The sequence below is a fragment of the Podarcis gaigeae genome (assembly GCF_964106915.1).
Source record: "Podarcis gaigeae genome assembly, chromosome: 5".
Classification (NCBI taxonomy): Eukaryota; Metazoa; Chordata; class Lepidosauria; order Squamata; family Lacertidae; genus Podarcis; species Podarcis gaigeae.
Window position 1 is genome coordinate 37,208,089 of NC_139681.1, and position 23,800 is coordinate 37,231,888.

The window sequence follows — 23,800 nt, forward strand, 5'->3', positions numbered from 1 at the left end:
TACATTTTTCAGTAGTTTGCCCAGGACAAACAGGCGTCACCATTGCAGGATGCTAGACACGCACACAGGCCAACTTTGACAGGTAAGCAGACAACTTTACATCATATGGCTGGCATGGGTTGTCCTGCTCACCTGATAACATCACTTGTGCAGCACTTCCCAATTGCCTGACAGTCAGCTGGTTGTCAGGTACTTGGGAACCATGGTGCAAGGGCCTCTGACAGCCCTACGCTCAGCAAATGGCTGGCAAAGGTTTCTGCAGGGATCAGTGCGCAAGTGCATTCCACATGGAGAACTCAAGTCACACGGCCAATTCAGTAGGGCTGAACTCCTCACCTCTCAGCTGACAGGTGGTAAGTTCAACCCTGTTTTCTGCAGTGATCCACTGCATGATCAATTTCCCCATGGAGAACACAGTCAAGCAGCCAATCCAACCGCCTCTCTACCTGTGCCACACCTGTCATCACACATGGGGGCAGGTGGAAGTTTGCCACCCCTGCTTTAAAGGCTATTAATTTTGGTATGAAATACACAGAGAAGCTGTTGGATATTGAGGAAGGGAAAAAGTCCTTTCAAGGCAAGGTTAATGTACAAGCAACACATCCTGAAAGCAAAGCGATATGATACAAGTGAGCTAAAATTAATCAAACTAGGGTCCTAAGGAGTACACATAATTAATTATACCCACATAAGCATTACACATGGGGGCCCAGCTATAATTTTAAATACAAACACAGGCAACCAAAGTTTATTTTCAGGAAAACTGTTTTGGGAGGGTCCAATTTGATGCAGAACGCATGCAAAACCTTTCCCACAAAACCTCTTATCCACTCCAAATTAACCCCCAGTGATCTGCCCCTCCCCCCACCCTCGTGGTATTTCAAATGTGCAGGAAAATTTGAAAGAGAAAAGCAACAGGTAAGGAAATGGTTACGCAAAGCACACACACTTCTTTCTACTCCTAACTGTCCCTCCTGAAGCAGCTTTTCCTGAAGAACAAAATAGCTACCTACTCAGGTTTGGTTGCATGCAACATGTTGTTAGGCTCTCAATATCTAAATCCAGATTTCCTAAACTTGGCTCTCCAGCTGTTTTTGGACTACAACTCCCATTATCCCTAGCTAGCAGAACCAGTGGTCAGGTATGATGGGAGTTGCAGTCCCAAAAACAGCTGGAGAGCCAAGTTTGGGAAAGCCTGATCTAAGTAATCTCCCAACATCTGCAATAACTCATTTATATGTGACCAGTTGATATTTACCTTGATGCTACGGCAGATCCCTGAAGACCAAACCGTTCATAGTCTCCTCCATAAATATCCTTCACCAGCTTATCAACATTGGTGCTGTCCCCTTTAGCTGCCATTTCCAGAGCTTCTTCAAAAGTCTCACAGCCAGTCAGCAAACAACACAGGCCCAGGAATGTACCACCACCGAGACTAGGAGGAAGAGAAGACTCATTTCAGCCAACTTGCAGATTTTCCTGTTTTGTTTTATGCTGGTTTTGCTGTATATGTGTTATTTGTTTATTGTTGTAAGTCACTCTGAGTTACTTTTGTTCGGGTTTTTTCAAAGCAACTAACAACTTTAATAAATAATAATTGTTAGTAGCAACCGTCTGGATTCCTAAATAGCCTGTTCTCTGGGCAAGCTTCAAATTCCTTTCTTCAAGAAAGCCCTCAAATTGAAACTTCGCTATGATGCACTGGTTAAAGGGTGGTGGAGGAACTGCATCTTGATAGCTTCAGGTATGATGCATCTGGTCTGTTCAAACATAATCAGACATGGCTCCCCTGGTCAGAGCAGGAGTAACAAGTCATAAATCCTTGGTTTGTTACTATGTCGAAATCTGGGATTGTGTCTCCCACCGGCCCCCAAAAAACATGATCAGAAAGCCAACAAGAAGTCACAGCTTCATGTTGGCAAGCAACAGTGATTTCAGGAGGAAAAAACCACAATGACAAGCCGTGTTTCATGGCTTATTGCTGGTACCAGGGGAGGGAAGCAGGAAGGATCAAGCAGTTGCCACCAGCATCCTGTTCAAATCCTGATAAGCCATTGACCACGCCTTATCGTTCTGTGTGAATCAATCTACTGTCAGACTTGCAGGAAGGAAGATAGGAGCAGTACCTGATTTCTAGAAGAAAATGCCTGTGTAGACACCCTGTCTGAAGATAATACTTTTCAAGAATCTGATTTTCAAGCTAAGCTAAAGCAATAAATTGTTGATATCACACCTGCAAAAAGTTGCAGATCTCTTAAGAACATTCTGCTCAAACATGTTGGCTAACAGTCCTGTGGAATTAAGTGGGGAAGTCTGCTTTGGTCTCAGATCCATACAGTGTGGTTCAGTAGCTCTGGGGAAGAAGGTGGGTTCAAATCACAAGCTGCGCCATGGTGTCCCTTAGCTCTGAAGCCTCAGCTCAGGGGCATTTTATTTATTTTTCTGCCTCACATATGCTTGAGGAGGTTTAGATAGCATTAACCTGACTTCAGGAAGCCCTCTGTAAAAATAATAAAACAATTCAGAACCTCCAATCTAGACAGGTTGGTATTTTCTTTTAGCAAGAGCTGTTTCCTGCAGATAGTATATTCACCTGGTCCCCGTAACTCTCTTATAGTTGTCCTTGGAATACACAGCTAAGATGCTGACCCCGGAGCCTATGTTAACCAGCAACATAGGAAAAGGATTATCAAGGCAGTAAGGCTTTTTCTGACACCGTTCAGGATCTGCGGGGTTTTCAAAATAATAGCACTCCGGGTGGCCGTTGAAACCGACAGAATCCACATAGAGCAGGCCCTGGATCAAGCAGTCCAACTCATCTAGCTTATGAAGCTGGAGGTCAGCAATCTGGAAGAGAAGTTAATAAATGAACACTCGTTGATACAGTGTTAAGAAACCTAATGGAAGAGTCAAAAGGCCCTGCTGAAGTACTTTGTACTGTTTGAGTTGCACAACAGGTCATCACTAAAGTAATTAAGAAGTATTTGCACAGGAAGTTCATAATCAAGCAAGCAGTTTGGCCATCAGCATGAAAACAAGCACATCACAAGGTCAAGCCATGTTGTGCATTTCGAGGTTTGGGGGTTGTTGTTTTTCGCTTCTTGAAGACACTGCGATACAGACCATAGTTGCTGGGTTTTTTAAAGGAAATCTTAAGTGGTTTCGAAAGAAGGATCTACCCATCCCACTTTCACCTGAAATCAAATAGGTTTTTAATATTGTCCCCAAAGCCTACACAACCTGTTTTCCAAGAGATGAGTCAAACAAAATGCTTTTGTAACTTATGAGAAGCAATATTGCCCTCAAACATTTTCATTTCCCATAACAATGTATCTTGCCAGCTTTAAAGTGCAATTATAAAGCCAGAATCCAGCTATGGAGCAAAGTCCAGCCTAACAGCAACTTTAAAACAAACGTGACCTTTCAAATTTGAGGGACAGGCAACATGGCCTTTGTCCACTGCCTCACAGAAAAAAAGGCCTTCTCTCTAGTGCAGAGGTTTTCGAACCGTGTGCCATATAGCTGCCAGCTCTATAGGCAAACGGTGACATAACTGGGTTTCTGAGGCTTGCAGCATGTTTCCCCACAGAGGAACTGCAGAAAGAATGCAGTTGGTCAAGGAAGCCATAGGCTCAAAAAGGTTGAAAACCTCTGCTCCAGTGTGAATACCAACAGCCTGGGGATATGCTCTCCCCCTTGCACACCTCTGGTGCTGATCCCCACTTACTTTACTCAAGTACCAAATCTGCAGCCGTGAGATGCACACAGTGAAGAGCAAATACTCCACTGAATTACACACCCTGGGTTTGAGGTCCCTGGCCAACGGTTGCCAATCCCTCAGGTTGAACAAAATTTGTGCAGTTGAATATAAAACACCACACAAAAGTCAAGCCTAATTAAAAATCCACCTTTGCACTGAAGTTCCCATTAGTCATTATAGTTGTGGGTGGTAAGGAAAGAGGACTAGTTTTTACCATGAAAACAAAAACACACACACACATACCAAGAACTGGTCTGTTTTCTTAGTCAACCCTCTACAACCACACAGGCAATATAATTGAGTTTTGCATAATGAATGAAGGGTGTATAACTGAAACTGTAGTCCATCACAGGACTGGAAATATCAGCTGCTTCTGTTACAGTGTTTAAACAGCTCTGTTACCATCCCTTCCCTGGAGGGATCCATTCATTAGTGAAACGTACAATCTGAAACCCATAGCTGTGGAACATCAGTTGTTTGCGTATAATGCATGCTCTGAAAATTGTGTTGGGTGGGGGTATTAACTGACATTTCAAAAGTCGGCAGAGAATAATCGTTCCCACCTCTCTTCTAGAATTAAGGCCCCATAAGGTGAAAAACAAAAGAACGTGTGTGCATGTGTTACATAATCCTCAGTGGCATGCTCACCCACAGAAAGCAATACAGAAAGAGTATCATCTTCCTTACCTTGCCTCACCCATTGCCTCAGGACAGCAGCAAACACCGTAAACATTCTGAGAATTGTAAGTTGACACAGACCTGCCTGAATTCTTGGTGGAATCTGTTCAGGGGTTGTGTGATTTTGAAAAACAAATGCTTCTCTTGTACTTTTAAATAAGAAAAGCAGGCCAAGGAAGTACCGTATTTTTCGCTCTATAGGACACACTTTTCCCCCTCCAAAAATTAAGGGGAAATGTGTATGCGTCCTATGGAGCGAATGCAGGCTCCTTGGCTTCAGCAATAGGTACACGAAGCCTCCGAAGCGCAGAGGGAGCGCTCCCTCCGCGCTCAGGAGGCTTCGCGTTGCTTTCGCTGAAGCCAGGCTTCAGGGATAGCCGCTCTCCAGGCTTCAGGGATAGCCGCCTGAAGCCTTTGGAGCACAGCGGGAACTCGCGCTGCGCTCCGAAGGCTTTGGGTTCCTTTTGCTGAAGCCGGGAGAGCAATACTCTCCTGGCTTCAGCAGAGAGGGAGAGCTGCGCAGTGCCCCTTCAGCGAAGTGGGAGGAGAAATGGAAGGGGCTTCCTTTTTTTTTTTCTTGTTCACCCCCTCTAAAACCTATGGTCGGGTGTGTCCTATAGAGAGAAAATACGGTAATTACTGTGCCTATGGGAGCAGCTGGTATCGCTCAAAAGAAAAATTACATTGGGGGTTTGGGCATCTTTTTAGAGGACTTCCTGACTTCAGGCAAAGTTTTGGAAGCAGGCAGAAAAGAAAGTTCTGCAAAATTTATGGATGTGCAACTCCTGCTAATCTTCAGAAAATACCAGAGCTCCCAATGCAAGATCTCCATACAGCTATTTAAATCAGAAACTTTTTTTTTTAGTCAACCTGCAGTCCAGCAGTGTTTTCTGTCTCTCTTTTAAATTAAAAGTCATGCCTACAGTTCTACAACTACAGCTCACCTGAGCAGGCAGCCATGTTTGGAGGAAAAGAGAGCAGCAGCACCATCAGTTATGTATGGTTTCTTGAAGTGATTCAGAAAACCAGTTCACTGAGCTCTCTCTTAACCACTCACTCAAGCAGCCAGTTTTCCTTAAAAAGCATGGATGTGTAATCCTATAATTCAGTGGTAACCTATCGGCCCTGCCCTCACATCTTTTACATACATACAGCAACCACATATTGAGGAATACCTGCAAAATGCATTCAGTTACTCCCCATAATCTGATTGTGTACAAAGCTGCAGATAGCACCACACTATAGCCATTTCCCCGATCATGAGGTAGCTATACAACTTCCATGCCCACAAAAACACCAACAAGGAACGGTCAACCTGACCCAATGGAACACCAATGCCTGCTAACAAAAAACCAGGAACTTGATTTGTTGACAGACTCCGTCTACAATGCACAGTTTGAGGCTGTGTGGCATGCTGAGTCGAAGCTGTGCTTTCCTGCATTTAGGCTTAAAACTGATAAAAATAATAGATATAAGGAGAAAATTCTGAGCGTGATGTATGTGTTAACACGGCATAACAAATATTGCCACCCCCTGTGCCTCCTTTCTCTCTTCCGCCCAGAGACACAGACAGTAGTTAGCACTTGTAGTTAATTCTCCTCAGTTAGCACTTATTGGAGCTTAAAGGCAGGTTTGCTGGCTTGGAGTGACAAAAATAAACAATGACGTCCTAAGGTCTGACTGACACAAACACACCCCCTGTATTTGATCTGGCAGCACCATGAAAGGGGTAGGAAAGAGCTCCTTAAACCAAGACATTGTGCAAACAAAACATACCGTTCGAAAGTCTTCTTCAAACTTGTAAGCTCCGCCTCCCGTGGCACAAAGCGTGGTGTGCAAGCTTGAGAAGTTCTTTTCACTACCCATCTGTATGAACCTGTGCATAGCGCAGCTTGGAAAACGGATGAAATGAAGGTTCCCTTTCCGCCCACACATAGTCAAGTTTTTCAGTTCGAGGTGGACATCTCGAATCCCAGTTTTACCGTAGGCTGTATTGGAAGTCAAGTACTTCCTGATGCTTTTCAAGTTTTCCACCTCCTCCTGTTCCTCTTCAGCGGTAATGTCCTTTGGTTCAAAGTAGACCAGTTTCACAAGCGTCCCACCAATATCCATGCCAAACCAGGGGAACGCTGGAGAAGGGGCAGGAACAGAAGGGAGACAAAAAGAAGAATTACCATGTGAGCATTCTTAAAGTATTTCTAAAGGTGGGACGTTAAGGGTAACAAAGCCATTAAGCTTAGAAACGTGGCGCTGATTGGAAAGTGATATTCATGCCCATGTATCTGAAAGCTTTTGTTTGTGTGTTTTAAGTGAAGTTTCAGGTGGCCTAGGATGCCATTTCAGAAGGGGGTGGGGGCAAAGGGATTCCAGCAGGGCAAGAGTCCCACGGAAAGTTTAAAGGTCCTCTCTTGGATATAACTCAATAATAAGCAGCAAAGCACAAATCATATTTTGGTTACTTATTTAGTACCTCTTCAAAACAACCGTATCGAGACAGTTAAAATCATAATTCTCTCTCTCTGAGCCTGATATGCATATTTAGCATGCAAAAATCACTGAATTGCTTATTACCATGGTAGTTCAGAATTTAGAACCAGTAAGCTCAGTCACAAATATGCATTCTCCTAACCCCTAACCTCAACCCCCAGTTGGCTGCAAAAACAACCACCACCACTTTTCCAAAACTTGAATCAGCAAGTTTTGAATATTTTCTCCCATTGTTTATTTTACTCTATCATCTCTGCCCAGCTTCATTAAAATTTAATGAAAATTTGACTGTAAGCAACTTAGGACAGAGACTTGTCCTTTTTTAATTAATGTTACCCTGTTGTGCCAGGCACATTCACAGTACTAAGCATACAGGTATTTCCTGACATAGATGGAAAACAGAGCAGTGAAAAGCAATCACCTCCCAGCCCTATTTCCCATAGCAACTTCCATCTTAATGATAACCTGCACAGGTTTCTACAATGCTGGGGCGGATGGAGGCAAAGCAGCAGGAATACTTTGTGCTAGGAAGAAAGAGCTATGTTCTAGGATGCAGCCCACTCACTATTCTACTTTTAAAAAGCAGCACTGCCAACACCACCCTCACTGCCCATGGAATTGTTTACCCATGCCTATTATTAAGCCTTACGTTCACACTCAAAGGAACAGCGCACAAATGTAGAATTACGTATTTCTTATTACAAACACCTCCTCAAATCTGGATCTACGCACAGCAGGTATACAGTATGTTATTATGGTTGATTCTTAGAATTACTGAATAGAATGAGCCAGGATAAAAAGGGAAGGGAAGAACACTTCCTGGCCAATCGCTTTCCCTGTCTCCCTCCTTTGGGGAAACAACGCTCCCAAAATAGTTCCTCTGGTTCTATTTTTGGAACCGACACAAGTGCTACAGGGGGTATTAGGAACATGCCTGCCCCAACCAGTTGCTCCAAACTGAACAAGGAAACAGATGGAAAACAGCCTCCCGTCAAAGGATAAGATGCCACCAGAAACATATGGGCTGTTTACATAATTTATCCTCTGTGTTACTTATGCATCGTTGTTGAAATAAGCTACATTTATTTATTTGCTACTGGAAAACATTTAAACAGAAAGTCAATTTGAACAATCCATTTTCTGTGTTGAGGCTGCCCCAAACCACCACAAGCCCATGTTCACGCTCCACACATCAATTATAACATTAAGGGCTACAATCCTGGGAGTACATTCTACTGAATTCAGTGGGATTTACTTTGAAGCAGTGTTCGAAGCTCCCATTGTTCTAGGCGCATTTTGCAAAAGGGAATTTATTTAGCGCGATCAGCTTCTGAATTTCGGGCACAGTACTGAGCCCTAAGATTTCAGATTACTGTAAAACTGCAGTTGAAGGAAAGGAGGACCTTTTTCTGCCTCCCCACTTCCAGCCACTCTCTGAAGACTGGAGAAGAGACCCTCTTAAGAATATCAAGGGGGTGGTCAGGGGAAGGACTACTAGACCATGTGAAAAATTAACATAATATTTTAGCTGCAGTTCATTCATTTTCAGCTTTGTATTCTTGTTATAAGAAGAGTGTGCCTAGACACTGTTACACTCATAACTATGCTTAAGGTGCCATTTAGATCCTAGCTTTCATATCTCAGTTTCTAACACTGCTTTGAAGTACACATGCCTAGGGTTCTATTTCAATGGGATTGACTACTGAGTAGGCAGAAGGCCACTCATCTATAGGCTGCACGCAGCATTGCAATGTCATTGTATATTCTGGGAGAGAACTATACTGACGTGCAGATACTACAGGCACCAGATAGGGTGGGGGGGGGGCATTAAGAGCCCTTTAAGTGATACTGCTGCTGCAAAGCATGGACTACTGACACAGGGATGTGCTTTCCCTGTGGCATACAAGGCTACATTTAACTCAGTTTGGAATAGCAAAGCAGTTGGGGCAACAAGATATTCTTAACTTTCTCTTGTGAGTGAAAAATGCACCTATTCTGCACAAATTTGAAGAAAAGAGCAGGATGTTGTCCCTTCTTCCAGTGACTGGGTTTTTTTTTGGGGGGGGGGGGCAGGAGTGGACTAACATTCTCAAGTTTAATTTTTAGCTAGCCATTATGGAGGGCTTAAGAACCAACAGCACTCTCTCTGAAACCTCCAAATGGGCAGGCTAAAAAACCTAAATATATTTGGTTTACACAATTAATTACAAATCAAAGGATGAAGAAATCTCAAAGAGAAACAAACCCAGCCGGTGCTGTAGCCAAGGTGTTTCTATTCCCCACCATCTCCCATTCCTATATTTTTTCTGGACATGTCACCCACTCTTGGATAAATCTAACCTGTTGTGTAGATAAAAAGAGATAAAGATGTACCGGAATCAACCTTGCAGTCTTGAGCTAAGGCAGATAAAAGAAATCCAAATACAATTAACAGAGATACCTAGACATTTCCCCAAACCCTTCATTAAAAGAATTATTTTCATCTGTATTTCCATTGTGTTGCTAGGACAAGGCTGACCATAGAAAGAGGCATAGTCAATTTTATAATAGTGGGAAGGGTGCTTTAAATTCCTAGAAGGCTCCCTCAGATTCTAAATGCCTACTGGTGAGCAGACAAAACACTAGCCATGCTACAAATAGTTGCTGTCATAATATTCAAACGGTGGGTGTTGTTCAGTCCAATCAGCTTCTGGAGACTGCACAGATTCTGGTTATGGATTTTCATTCTGCGTTTCTGGCAATTTAGAGGAGAAGCCTAATGTTTAAGCTCTTACTGATACTACCCTTATGACTGAAAGGTAGTGTTAGTATAGTATACATGTTAACCCAAAAACCTGATCCTATGAGTACTCAGAAGCAAGTCCCACTGAATTTAATGGGGCTTCGTCTTACATAAGCATGCAGAGGATTGCAAGTTAATGGTTCCCCACAGCCTTTTATGAAACCTTACACTTATTACAAATTGTTATTACGAGTTTTCCCTTCTTGTTTGTAATGAGGATTTAAGGTCTTTCATTCATATTCCCAGAGCATCTCAAAGTCCATTTTACAGAAGTTTTAATTTCTAGCCCTTAAGAGATAAAGAACATTATGTACCTAAGAGGAAAACTTCAAATAGGGCTCTTCTACACCCACAAACACACACAGTTCATAAAAAGCTTTTGTTGCTTCCAAACCTGTTTTACTTCACAGTTAAAAAAGCTAAACACCTCATCCTTTTGCATGTCTAATTGCTTAACGTATAGCAGTGGTTTTCAACCAGTGTACTGTAGCAAACTGTGGTGCCTGCTTGCACAGCTGTTTATTGCAGCAGCCCTGGCTATAAGCTCCGCAGCCAAATGGTGCCTTTGGGAGGAACCTCTTCTTTGGGGTGGGGGCAGCTCAGAGATCAGTGACAACAGCAGCAGCAGCTGCCCAGAAGACTCCCAAGGAGAAAGGAGAGGAGACTGAGGGAACCCTCCACAAGGTAGGGTGTTTGAAAAAGGGTGAGAGGCTGCCAGCTCTGCAGGCAAGGGGTGACATAACCCCACGGGGGTGCCGCAGAAAGACTGTAGTTGGCCAAGGAAGCCATGGATTCAAAAAGGTTGAAAACCTCTGCCATACAGATTTCCTTTTCAATTCTACTAGTGTAATGCACGAAAGAATCTGTCAACTAATGGGAGGTTTCTGCAAAGCCTTCTCTCCCATTGCAACACAAAATCATAGTTACACCCTCACCACATGGATTTGTCAACCTAAGATGACAAACTTGCATGACAGAGAAGCCATGCTGGCAGAAATGTTCTCTTATTTACCGGGTAATATATCCCAAAATTTAATTATTGCACTTCAAATACCATAAAGAAAATTTGCCATCATAGTGATCCCATTTCCAAGTAATCAGCTTCTGACTGGCATTTCTACAAACAAGCAAAAACAGGAGCCAGATTATTTCACAGTCTAAATATTGATCCCCGTAATTTTTAAAAAAATGATGACGACTTCAGCTGTACCACATAAAGGCTGAAGATTAAGCCATATTTGTGTTGAACAGAATCTGCGCTATGATCTCTTAACACACACATCAAGGTGTGTTTGTTTAGTAGCTTCCAACGACAGGTTGTTCATAATGCTAGGAATACACATACTTGACTTTCCATTATTGCCTACCCCCTGATAACACCAGATTTCCTCCACCCAAAGCCGGTGCACAACTCATATCCACTCACAAAGGACGTGTACTACTGACCAGCGAAAGAATGAAAGAATGATGCCTCATAGCTTGACCTGGCTGCAGCAACAAGTAATATTTGAAGTTCTACACCATTTACACAAAACTAACTCCCTGCTCTCTCACACACTAAAATGTACTCTGTTGTTAAAGTTGTTGCATCTGGGGGGAAAGCACCCCAGCACAGTGCATGCCAAAGTCTGCCCGATGGGAGACTAATCTATAAACCACCAGGGAATACTGTCAGTATATGTTTCTGCAGTTACCTGGTGCAACATCAAAGATCTTACTTTTAAAGACACCCTTGTATTTAAGTACTAGCCTGGTACCCATCGGCAACCAAGGACTGAAAGCAGGCAGGTGCATGAAATTATACCCAAACAAGTGAGTCACCCAGGCAAGTAACATCTCCACACACAGGATAGAAGCAGAATGAGCTGCCCTCTCTCCAGCACCCAGCATACAAATGCATTTTTTCAGTCAGTCCCCAACAGGCTGGTAACTTCTTTGGGGGACGGGGGAGTTGTTACTTACAATGTCATTTTCATAAAACTCCAGAAGGCTTGCGGCCAGCGCCAACAGGATAATATTTTAGATTATCTAGATTAAACTCTGCAAAAGCTCACATCGTATTGCACTATGGTGCACTGAAGCTCATAACACTAATCCCATTACAGACTTACACAAATCCTGGTTTTTAAGCAACCAAGAACTCTAATTACAGGTAAATTCACACTCGCTCTATCGACTTAATTATTTGTGGATGGCAAATTAAAGGAACTTGCCCATTTGCACCACAGCGAAAGAGTTCCTCTGGCAACAGGTGTTCACCAAAATGAAAATGCAGAGCCAGCATAAGTTAGTCTCATCTACTGATGAGAAAGCTTAAAGCTATACTTGAATCTATACAAATCCATGGCCACCATTGATTGGCAGGCCTGTCCTTACCACCTGGAGCCTGGCACAGTCTACACCTGCACTTCAGTGCTACTCCACCATTCCTGTACGGTGAACTTTAAATTCAGGGAAATTTCAAAACACAGCTTCTGTTTACTGAGACACGCAAGAGGGGAGGAAAGTGAACAGTGTAAATAAATGACATCCAGTTGTGCCAATGCAAACTTTGCATCAAGCTACAGCCTGTGCAGACACAGTAGGTGCGCTCTCTCTCTCTGGATCATAGCTTATGGCTACAATGACCTGACCTCATGCATAAGCTGCGCAAATGGAACCTGTCTGAACAAAGGAAGATGTCTTATTTGAGTCAGACCATTGATCCATGCAGCTCAGTATTGTCTACGCTGACAGGCAGTGACTCTCCAGGGTTTCTGGCAGGGAACCCTTCTTGGAGATGCTAAGAGTTGAACCCACCTGCGCCCTTTCAGTGTCTTGCACTTCCTCTTCCCTTTGCAAAAGAGGAAGAGGGATTCTCCCATTGTTGGGAAGTACATACATCTTGCTATAAACAGAAATGCAAGTGTATTTTGTCCTGGGTTTCCACTCTTCTCAATTTTTAAGAGCAAGCAAAGAGATCCTGAGAGCTTACTCAATCCGTTCTTGACAGTGGGCTTGTTTTATGTTCTGTGTAAAGAGTAGCTGCCTCTTCTCTTCCATTTGGGGGCAGACAAACAGAGAAAAGGATTTCAACTTCCCTCTTTCACCATCTATCACCTAAAGCACATTTCAGTTTGCTTGCCGGTGTCAGCACAAACAACTTGCAGGCCCCCGGTGTTAGGAGTCGTATTAATTCCTACACTACTTGCAAGCCATTAATCCAACACAAAGGAATTTGAACTGCAGAGAGGAAATCATATGACTGACCTATCAAGGGCATGCAAGCTTTAAAATCCACATGAGGGCAGCAGAGAAATTATAGTACACAAACAAGACACTGGCCACTGGTATTGCAGTTATGTTAATTGCTTGTTGGCATCCCTCTGTCTTGGAGGTGATGGAAGAGTGCGCCTTTGGGGGTGAAGTCAAACTGTTGGAGGGTTGCAGCGCCTGATGTGCTATGTATTCCCATGTGCCATGTGTATATATCCATTGCCACACTGAATTAGCTCATCCTGACCTACTCTCCAAGCAAGGCCTTTGGGGCACACATTGAAGAAGACAGGCCAAAAGCTTTCTGAAAGACAATTCTATTTCTTCCAGCAACAGTTTCGTTGGGAACAGAGTACATAGATCTCTTTGGGTTTAACGTCTTCTCTCATATACATAATAGACATTAAACTGATAAAACCCATTCTGATTCCAGACATTCTGGCTCACGACCATAATTTTATCCCATTTATATTTCTACTGTCCTCCCATCTCGCAGGAAATCAGGGGAGCAACAATCATAAACATAGGCTAGGCTGAGTTTTGTGGCCAAATGGAAACTGAACCCCAGGCCAATACTATATGCTTACTGTACCACACTGGTTAATATTTATTTCATTACAATAATTGTAACATGACAAGTCATAGGTTTCAGCTTGTGGATAGCACCTGAATATCCTAAGATTATTAGTTTTCATGGGTTTGGGATTGTTGTTGTTTTTTTTTTTTTAAGAGCATTTATCCTTTAGGATTGAAAATAAGATTTAAAAGATGCGTTTAATGCTGTGAAATTCCCACGGCCTTGGAGAAGTTACACCCCACCCTGCACCCTTGGCAACTTCTCAGTGAAATGTCACACACCCATTATTAACAAATCTAATTAAAATGTTAGCACTGCACAACTGTCTTTTAAAAGAAATCACTGAATATTTTATATTATCTAAAATTATCTTACCAACATTATTCATTGCATTGTTTGGGATTGCTTCTTTTTACTTCCCATCTGTTCAGAAGAACTTGTTAGCAATTCCTTTGCCTAATCTCATTACTTTAACAAAATCATGAGAGATGGGAGGTGTCCACTACAGTTGTTATTTCATGTTGTACCAGGTTATAGGAACTTGCATTGGCACAACCCAGTTCTAAGTATCCGCCTGCCTTTTTAAAAAACTACAACTCCCATCAGCCTCAGCTGACATGCTAGTGCTTTCTGGAGCAGGTGGGAGTTGTAGTCCAAAATATCTAATGGAGGGGTGGGGAACTGGCTCCAACTGGTAGTCTGGATCCTAACCTCCTCCATCTCGGACAGGTGGGCAGGGCTTGGTTGAAATGGCCAAATGGACACCCCTAAATAGATCTGCAGGCCAGAGTTCCCTCCCCGATTGGGAAAGGCTTTTATAAAACTGTGGAATGTTGAAAGAGGAGGACGAGGATATAAAAGGGTCCAAAAACCAAATCCTATGTGAGGAACAACAGTAGGAGCTGGATATATTTAACCTGTTAGACAATGGAAAACAGCTGCCAGGTAGAAGGGAGAACTTGTTTTGTGCTGCACCAGAAGGCAAGACTAGAACTAACAGGTGGGAAATTATTAAGGAGGCAACAGTTAGGAAAAACTTCTGAATGCTAAGGGTTGATCCACAATGAAACAGGATGCCTCAGGAGGTGATTGTCATCATGAAGAGGGTGGCTGGATGACGAGAGTAAGTGGAAGGAGCCAGGAGAGGCTGAACAAGGGGAATTCCCTTGTGGGTTGGGGGAGGGGTGATAACTTGGCGTCATGATAGGATTCTGACCCAGGGGAAGGTCCCAGAGGATTGGGAGATCTGGATTCAGAGGAAGGGCCCTGTCAGAAGAGCAGCCTGCCTCCGTGGCATCGAAAACCCCAAGTGATACATCACCAGCTGCAGTGGTGGCTCCAGTGCCTGGGTTCAAGTCCAACTATGAGTAGGCTATATCGACACAACCTCCATCTCCCAAGTACGCAGAGGCACCTGAGTGAGCAGGCCATGCTAGCCCAGCCTCTATGGAGGAGTTCCTGTTTGCTTGCCCAGCCCTGAGGCTCAGGACATCAAGCATGTGAATAAGCTGTGCACACCTTGCTCTTCAAAAGGAAGAGTGCAGGGGCCAAGCCAAGTATCGGATAAACATCTTAGGTAAGCCTTCACATGTATTTTACGGCTCTGTCATGTTTTACCTGCTTGTAACCTGTAGACACACGTTGGGATGCTACACCGACTTCATCAATAAAAGTTTCAAAACCTCCAGTTGGGCAGGTTTAAGGTCTGAGGGGAAGAGCAAGGGAAGTGATGGGCTCTCATTTGACAAGAGGTATTTAGCAGAGACTCAATGGGATAACATAGTTGCATCCTCCATTACACATCCTGCATTAAGGCAGGGGCTGGATTAGACCAGGCATGGCCAAACTTGGCCCTCCAGATGTTTTGGGACTACAATTCCCATCATCCCTGACCACTGGTCCTGTCAGCTAGGGATGATGGGAGTTGCAGTCCCAAAACATCTGGAGGGCCAAGTTTGACCATGCCTGGATTAGACGATCTCAAAGTTCTCTTCCAACTCTGGGCGCTCTTAACCATTCAAAGAAAAAGCATATGACTGTGGCTTAGTTCTCGAAGTCATATACTTCTGTGGGTGGGGGCATGTATGATGGTATGCCCATGGGGGGGGGGGTAGAATCCTACATAAAAAAGGAATTCCCCCCTCCCTCCACAAGCTTAGGCTAGGTTGGAAGGCCTTCTCTTGACACCTAGCTTCCTATGTGCAGGGAAGTTCTTTTTTCTGGACAATTCAATCATGTGAGCCCCTCGTGCTATTTGAAGTGGTACAGCTCAGACCCATGTTTGCCACCTCAATGAGAAGGAGGTCTAAAGCAAACAGGAGGTATCTAAAAGATTACAAGGATCACTTAACTTGATGGCTGCTAACAGCTGGACAATCTAGGGGAAAGTTCATTTGTGGATACTGTGAGAGTACCTTTAACACAGTTCCCGGGTGCACTTTAAACTGGACTAATTGTCCAGAATTGGGAAGGGGGGGAAACAGTCAAGCTGTGTGTGCTATCTAGATTTGGAGTAGGGAATTCTAATCTACTTTACTGATTGAGGGTATAGAGCAAGAAATGGGTAGTTCTGCAATTATCTAGATGGCCTACAAGGGTGAGATCTTTATGTACGAAGTTCATGACTTTTTCTCCCTTGCTGGAAAACCCTGTGCATAGCAACAAGGTTATTGCCCCAGAAAATGCATGCTTACATTTTCATTCATATATTATTATTTTTTAGATCTTTACATGCAGACATGAATCAAACAACAAAGCAAAGCCTGCTGCACATCACACATTACTTTAATGTTCAGACTGCACACAATAAGATCACACCAGGTCATTCATTACTGCAACACATTGCAAGTCATCTACCATGCAGTCAAGAAGTGCAGGAAGTCAGAAGTGGAAGACTGCACCTCTCGCCCTATTCCTGCGACTGCAATCTGTTTTAAGCTGTTTTTAATATTATAGTTTTAAATTGCTGTAACTTGCTCTGGGGTCTTATGGTGAAAGGCAGATAAGAAATGGGGTAATAACAACAACAATAAGTACATGGTTGTGAGGGATGACACAGATTCCCCCTCCAGTCCTGATGTAATCACTTGCCTAACAAGTACTTAGGACACACCTAACCTCAAGGTGGGTAATAAATAATAACAGTCACCACCAATAAGCTAGTTCTCTTGATTTCTTCAGATTTGGTGACTTGCAGCAGAACACAAGACTCTGCTGAACACCATTGGGTTTGCATTTTCATGACAGTGCTGCCTATGATGTTTAATCTGTCCTGCATCACTCATATATATACAGATGCATCATTCATACATATACAGTGGTACCTCGGGTTAAGTACTTAATTCGTTCCAGAGGTCTGTTCTTAACCTGAAACTGTTCTTAACCTGAAGCACCACTTTAGCTAATGGGGCCCCCTGCTGCCGCCACACAATTTCTGTTCTCATCCTGAAGCAAAGTTCTTAACCTGAGGTACTATTTCTGGGTTAGCGGAGTCTGTAACCTGAAACGTATGTAACCTGAAGCGTATGTAACCCAAGGTACCACTGTACACATAATGCAGGTTAGAATCAAGCCTAGACTACTTCACCAATACAAAAAATGCCTAACACTGTCCAGTTTAGGGTTGTTAAAGTGCTTTCTAGAATGAGGAATTATTTGATTGTATTTATGGAATCACAGGATTGTAGCATTGGAAGGGACGCCAAGGGTCATCTAGTCCAACCCTCTGCAATGTGATCAGGGTTCTGAGGGCTTAGGATAGGCGACAAAATGCCATTTCCCTCCCCCCCCCCACTATTCTCCTTCCCAACAGTGGTTTTAGTCAAGCCTCTAGAAAAAGATACTGTATTTTTCGCTCTATAAGACTCACCAGACCACAAGACGCACCTAGTTTTTGGAGGAGGAAAACAAGAAAAAAAATATTCTGAATCCCAGAAGCCAGAACAGCAAGAGGGATCGCTGTGCAGCGAAAGCAGCGATCCCTCTTGCTGTTCTGGCTTCTGGGATAGCTGCGCAGCCTGCATTCGCTTCATAAGACGCACACACATTTCCCCTTACATTTTAGGAGGGAAAAGGTGAGTCTTATAGAGCAAAAAATACGGTAGTTTCAAAGTTGAAGGGAAGCCTATGGACTGGATTGAATATTTAAGAGAATCATTAATATCATAATAAAATATAAGAGTGAGGGCAGTCTTCTGGGTGTGCAGGACCCGGGCAATTTAGGGTTTTACAAATGATTGCCAGCACACTGAAATAAGTTTGAAGCACTGGAAAGTCTTATGGTCAACTCTGCTCTCCGCAGAGATGCAGAATTTCTGAGCATTTTATAGGTAATAACACCATTATTATTATCACCACCACCACCACCACCACCGAAAAACCCTCTTGGTTTTTTTGTGAGGAGGACACAGAAAATGGAAATACGTGCAGCATTTATTTGACTAGAGCTACTCAACTAAATTATAATCCTGGGGCATGAAAGGGAACATTCAAAAGCATTAACACTTGAATCCTCAGATCAGGCTACTTCATTTGCATTGGTTTGCAGCCAGTTTCTGTACAGGCTTTTTTTTTTTTAAGAGTTTGTTTTGGTAGCCAAGGTATACAAAGCATGAAAAGCAGTTGCATACTGCCACTCCGGAAAAAGTGCTTTCTGGCAGGCAGGGAAGAATATAGACTCAAGGACAATTCTATACACAAACAGATATGGGCCTATTCGTATGCATAAAGAGCTGGTCAGCCCTGCCCTGATTCAAAGCACTGGACTCAAATCTGCATCTCTCTATATTCCCCACCCTTCAAGGTACTTTGTGCAATGAACCTTGGGCACATGCAAGCTGGAAGAGCTCAGCTCATCCAGGGAATGTCTGATTAAAAAAATAACTTTTGAGAAGTTATAGTTTTGAGAAGAAAGCAAAACGAACTACAACAGTACCACCTGCCACTGCTGCTATTGGATAACTCTTTCTCTTGTTTTTCCCTCTGCCCAAGGAGGTGGTCTCTGCAAGGAAGCTAGGCAGCTCAGAGTTCTTTCTCCAGAACTGGGATGCATGCCTGACCCCATGGCATGCACTGAAGAACTGTGAGCACTCTCTAAGAAGCTGCTGCACAAGGGAACCCTGAACCACAAATAGGTTGAACAAAATAAACACTCTAAACCAGGGGTAGTCAACCTTTTTATACCTACTGCCCAGTAATGCATCTTTCTTGATGGTAAAAATAGTGGGCGGTAGGGACCAGGTTGACAACCCCTGCTCTAATCAGATGCAACCCATAGACATCACCTGGCTACCCAGCATGAGATCACCACAATTTCCATCTTGAGACCAGTAATGAATGTTCCATCACAATGCAACGGAATATATCTGTTGAATCCAACTAGAGTTTCAACATAACGCAACATGAGCTCCATTTATTTCAAGTAACCTTCTTTCTCCACATTTCTGGGTTTCCATGCTGCTTGCTACCAAAAAAAGAGAGATCTCAACTAGTGTACATTTAATGTCTATAAAGCTCTGGCATTATAACTGGACTGATTTTTTTTCTTGACACTGAAAAAAAATAATGTTTTGTGCCATGCAAGAAATTAGTGGTCGGAGATGTACAATTTCTGGAGGCATGTGTTACCAAGACCTTTTCATTAGCAAGTTCCCTTCCCACAAATCAGCTGATGCAATTTTTGTTGCACCCTTTAACATACATAGCTAACAAGCACCTTTACAGGCCAATGTTGAATAATCACATTAAACCAGTAAGACTGGATTTTTCATTGTTATGTTCTACTCGGATCTGTTCAGTGCCAACTCTCTATTTTAGTTTATTAATGAGGGCCGTGGAGAATCACCCACAGCTTTTTTTCCAAGCTGGCCCAAATGTATCTCAGTGTAAAGATTCTGTACTGTCGTTTTACATTATTTTTGCCCATTCTCTTTAGAAAAAAGTATTAAAATAATATGTTATTGTATCTTTAAGGTCTATGTAAAACAACACAAGTTGCAACCTGTTTTGCAAAGATTTTTTTAAAAAAAAAACACGTTTGCATTTGAGTATAAACTGGAACTAACATTATCAGCACAAACGTACTGGCCTAATATTTATTTCATTTGTTTATTAAATTTGTCAGTTGCTTTATCTTGCCCAGGACAACACAAAGTGATTTACAACCAAACAAACAGACAATATACCCCAGGAGGAAAGAGAAATAAAAACATCCCGCTTTGCATTTGTTGAAGATGAAATGAAACACTGTCTTTGACTATTTTTCTTAAACACAATGTTTAAACATGATATTAAGAACAACTGAACAAAAGGGAATTAGAAAGTTTCCTTTCACCTTTGCTTACTCAAGCCAGTTTTGAAGATTACATGTACAATCTACAGAAATCAAATGACCAAATTCACAATGCAAAACTTTTTTTAGTTTTGCTTGATATATAGAAAGAAACATACACCTTCAGGGTGCTATCTAACTCATACTCAGGGTAGACCCACTGGAATCAACAGATTTAAGTTAACAAAGACTAACTTAAGAATGTTTATTTTAATAAATCTACTCTGAGCATGACTTTAGTCAAATGCAACCCATAGTAAACAAAATTGGGAGGGGGAGGATGTAGTAGGCTAGCTCTGTAAACCTGCAGACAGACAGTATTCCAGATAGTAGGGCATATTTTTTCCTATTTTTTAAATTACTGTAGGAAATGAAATAGAAAAAATGGCACTGACACAGACCCATCAACTCCAGGGGGGGGGGGGGGAGTCAATTGGCACTTGAGTGACTCCATGTAGTCTTACTAACTTACCTGCATCAGAATGAACAGTATCTTTGGAAATTTTGCCTTTTTAAAGATGAATATGTTCCACCTTAAAGAGTAAAGGATGCTTAGGCTTAATCACCACAGTAGGGCTGTGCATTATTTACAGAAGTAAGATATTCATCCAAAGCAGCTAATGAAATTCTGATGCCACAATAGTCAGTGGCAAAACACTCATCTTTAGAAGAGATGCAATTTCTGTATTTGTGCTGCCAGCCATAATAAATAAATTCATGTGTGAAACAGGATTTAAACTCAGCTCCAGTGAATATGTGATTCCCATGTGCTCAGGTTTACTTTATCGTTTATATCTGTTACCCAGCAATAGAACTGATCTCTCATACTAGCCTACTCTATCTCATCATGCATTGATGATGCTACATAATGAGATAACAATAAACTCTCGAGTATTTGTTTTCAATGGGAGTATGAGTGCACATTTTCTGGCTCAGCAAGTTATCCAGAGTGGTGGTTGGCTTTCCTTAAAACAAACAAACAAGCAGAAGAATGACAAGTCTACATTGCAGCTCAATGCTGTTAATCCTAAACATACCAACCAGCAAGTCCCACTCAAAACAATGGGTTTGGCTTCCATGTAAACAAAATTAGGAACAGGTAATTAATCTCACCATTTCAGTCATTTCCAAGGCCGCCTTTAGGGGCAAAATATGCTATGAATTTCTAATTATTCTTGATTATTCACTTTTTTGGGGGGGGGAATCACACACATACATGAGCCCCAAGATGCTTGCAGATCAGGTGAATCTCAGAGAGCTCAGATTATTTCTGCATTATAAATAAAAATGGAAACAAATTGCATGGAACCACAGGGGTGAAAAAGAGCCAACTGATTATCAACTAAAACCCACTCATCTAAAACAGTCTCACCTACTGGGGTTTAACTCTGCCACCTAATCAAAACCTTCCTCTTTTCTTAAAATGTTTTCCCTAAATTTAATGGAAGGCAAAGAGAGAAAGAAGTTCAACTGTCAGTGCCATTTACTTACAATGCCTCTCATCAATTATAAGCTTCATTTTGAGCTGCTAAAAGGCACAGAGAGCCGGCTTCCAGGAGGCTGACAGTCCAAGCCTGCGCGTCTTTTACACCCCCAACAATCGGCATCCGCTTTAGCAAGGTCACATTTTATGCAGGCTGTAAATTGAGAAATCTCTCATTTTAGCGACTTGCACTCAGCGGTGTAGAAACCGAGGCAAGCCCACTCCCTCCCGGCCTCCTCATTGGTCGGCCGCGGGACCGGCCTACGTGGTATCAGTGGGTGTGATCGCCGGGAGTGCGGCCCTATTGGTCGGAGCGAAACAGTACTTAATGAACTGATTGTTGTGCGTTCGAGCAGGAGGCTGCCGCACGCCGGTGGCGGAGCGCGCGCGCAGGAGGAGCTCTTTGGAGAAAAAACCAAACAATGAGAAGGAACGATTGGGTCCTTTAAGGCAGAAAATGGCATAACGAGAGCGCTAGTAGGGCAAATCAGCCTTTCTAATCATACCTCCTTCCTGCCTTAAAATACTGTATGTATGGGTGGGTGGGTGTATACACATACATACACAGTATATACATATATATGTGCATGTATATGAGATTATTATCTGCAGCCAGCTAAGCAATCAAATCGTTGCTCTTCAAGCCTTGGATTTCGTCACGGGCAATCACATTTGACAGCACACACGTGAGCAAGCCAGCAGCCAAGAAGCGCCCTCGCCTCATTCACAAGGCAGCCCCCCCGCCGCCCCGAGGTGGCCGAATGGTGGTGACTCAGGGCTGCTTGCCACACGGCTTTAACAGCCTGGCCTGCGCTGCATCACGCGATGCAAAGGGCTCCTGCACGCCTGCCTGGAGATGCACAGATGCATGCGCGCGTGCATACTTGCAAGGCAAGCCGCGCTGCCCCCCAGCCCGAGGCGGGCCCTTCTCCGCATTCCTCACTTACGTGGCCTGTTTTTCTTGCCCGAGTCCATCCTCCGGCGCGTCCGGCATTTCTTCGTCGGCGAGCCCTGGCTGGGCACCGGCGGGTCCTGTCGGAAGAGCAGCGAGCGCGCGGGAGCCTCTCCATTGCTGGGCAGCCCGTGGAAGCCGTTGTGCAGCAGCCCATTATGCAGCGAGCAGGTGGGGGTGGGGGCCGACGCGGCCGCCGACGAAACGCCGGCTTGGCTTCGCAGCCGCTCCCCCATGGCGGCCGCACCGACGGCGACGACGGCGGGGAGGAGGAGGCGGCCCCTCGCCCGCTCCCTCTTTGTCCTCCTCTCCCCTGCAGCGCGCGAGCGAGCGAGGCAGGGAGGAGACTCTCAGCGCCCGCCGCCTTCGCTCATGCCTCCCCACAGCGGCTCCCTGGCGCCCGGAATGCGCCGCCCTCCCCGGCGCAGGCGTCCTGGCCTCCGCAGGAGAGAGGGAGGACTGACGAGAAGGGGCGGAGGCAGCCGCAGAGTTCCCGGCTCCTTCCAGAGCTGGAGCAGCGGCGGCGGCGGCGGCGGTGTCCTGAGGAGGCACCTTCTCCCTCTCGCGCGCGGCTTTTGCCCGTGCATGAGGCGGGATTGCGCCTATTCCAGCGCGAGCGCGCTCCTCCGCGCGCGCACTTCGTGTCTCACATAAGGGACTCCTTAACTCGCCCTCGCGTGGAAGACAAAACGTGGTGAAATAACCCTCCGCGACCTTTTGTTCCCAGGACGCCTCGCGTCTTCTTGACAGCTCTCGCCTTTCCTGCTGAAGAGCTCAAGGCGCAGCTCCTGGGTTTCCACTCACAACGACCCTGTGAAGCAGGCTAAGCTGGAGGGATGGGGATGGTTGCTGAGCCCTGGTCGGCAGCTAGGGAGCCACGATTCCCTCAAAGTCTCTCTCCCCCCCCCCCAACACTCACAGGCTAAAAAGTCGCAGGCCATTTGAGGGGAAAAAACAAACCAGGTAAAAGGGCAGCAAAAAGTCCTTGCTGGGCATTGCTTGGAGTGTTGGACGAGACTGAGGAAACCCCCGATTCAAATAAATTTCCACTCAGCCGTGTCTCTCAGTGGGGGCAGAATCGTTATAAACAGCATCTCAGGTTGCTGTGAGAGGGACAAGCGTGTTTACTGACTCTCTCCAGCTGTTTGAAAGGCATGGTTTCGTTTTAATTTTTTTTGTTTTTAATTAAAAATAATATATCCTTCCCACTCATCAACCTGTCCCTGCTTGCAGAAAATGCCATTTCCACTTGATGGGTGTCAAAAATTCTCTCTTGCCCAAGAGACCTCCCATTCCCAGCCTTGTTTGTTGACAGTATCTGTTTGGTATCTTTATCCACAGTCCTGAAGTTTTACTTGGTGCAGGTTTTATCACCCTCATCTCTTGGTCTCTTTCATGTCCTTTTCCTGCCACTGTGGATTGTGTTTATTTCATAAAATGTAAAGACCATTTGGTTGTAAATACCTCAAAACAGTTTACAAAGAGAATAAATGGATGC

General features: G+C 43.9%; 1 protein-coding gene across 5 annotated transcripts in view; it reads right to left on the minus strand.

Moving 5' to 3' along the window:
• PANK1 (pantothenate kinase 1) overlaps positions 1–22,992 on the minus strand; it is a 30,883-nt gene extending 7,891 nt beyond the window's left edge. Inside the window, exons 1-4 of one of the 5 annotated variants that reach the window (XR_014564867.1) lie at positions 22,298–22,877; positions 6,215–6,567; positions 2,594–2,847; positions 1,259–1,435 (exon numbers count right to left, since the gene is read on the minus strand). Coding sequence is in view for 4 of the 5 variants with exons in the window: in XM_083740922.1 (XP_083597048.1) it covers positions 1,259–1,435; positions 2,594–2,847; positions 6,215–6,567; positions 22,298–22,538 (1,025 nt within the window). In the remaining variant the exon portion in view is untranslated. Of the gene's footprint in view, positions 1–1,258; positions 1,436–2,593; positions 2,848–6,214; positions 6,568–11,669; positions 12,154–21,358; positions 21,715–22,297 lie in introns of those variants that run through there. The other 4 variants (XM_083740922.1, XM_083740923.1, XM_083740924.1 and 1 more) reach the window with 4 other exon arrangements.
• Positions 22,993–23,800: the final 808 nt, after the last annotated feature.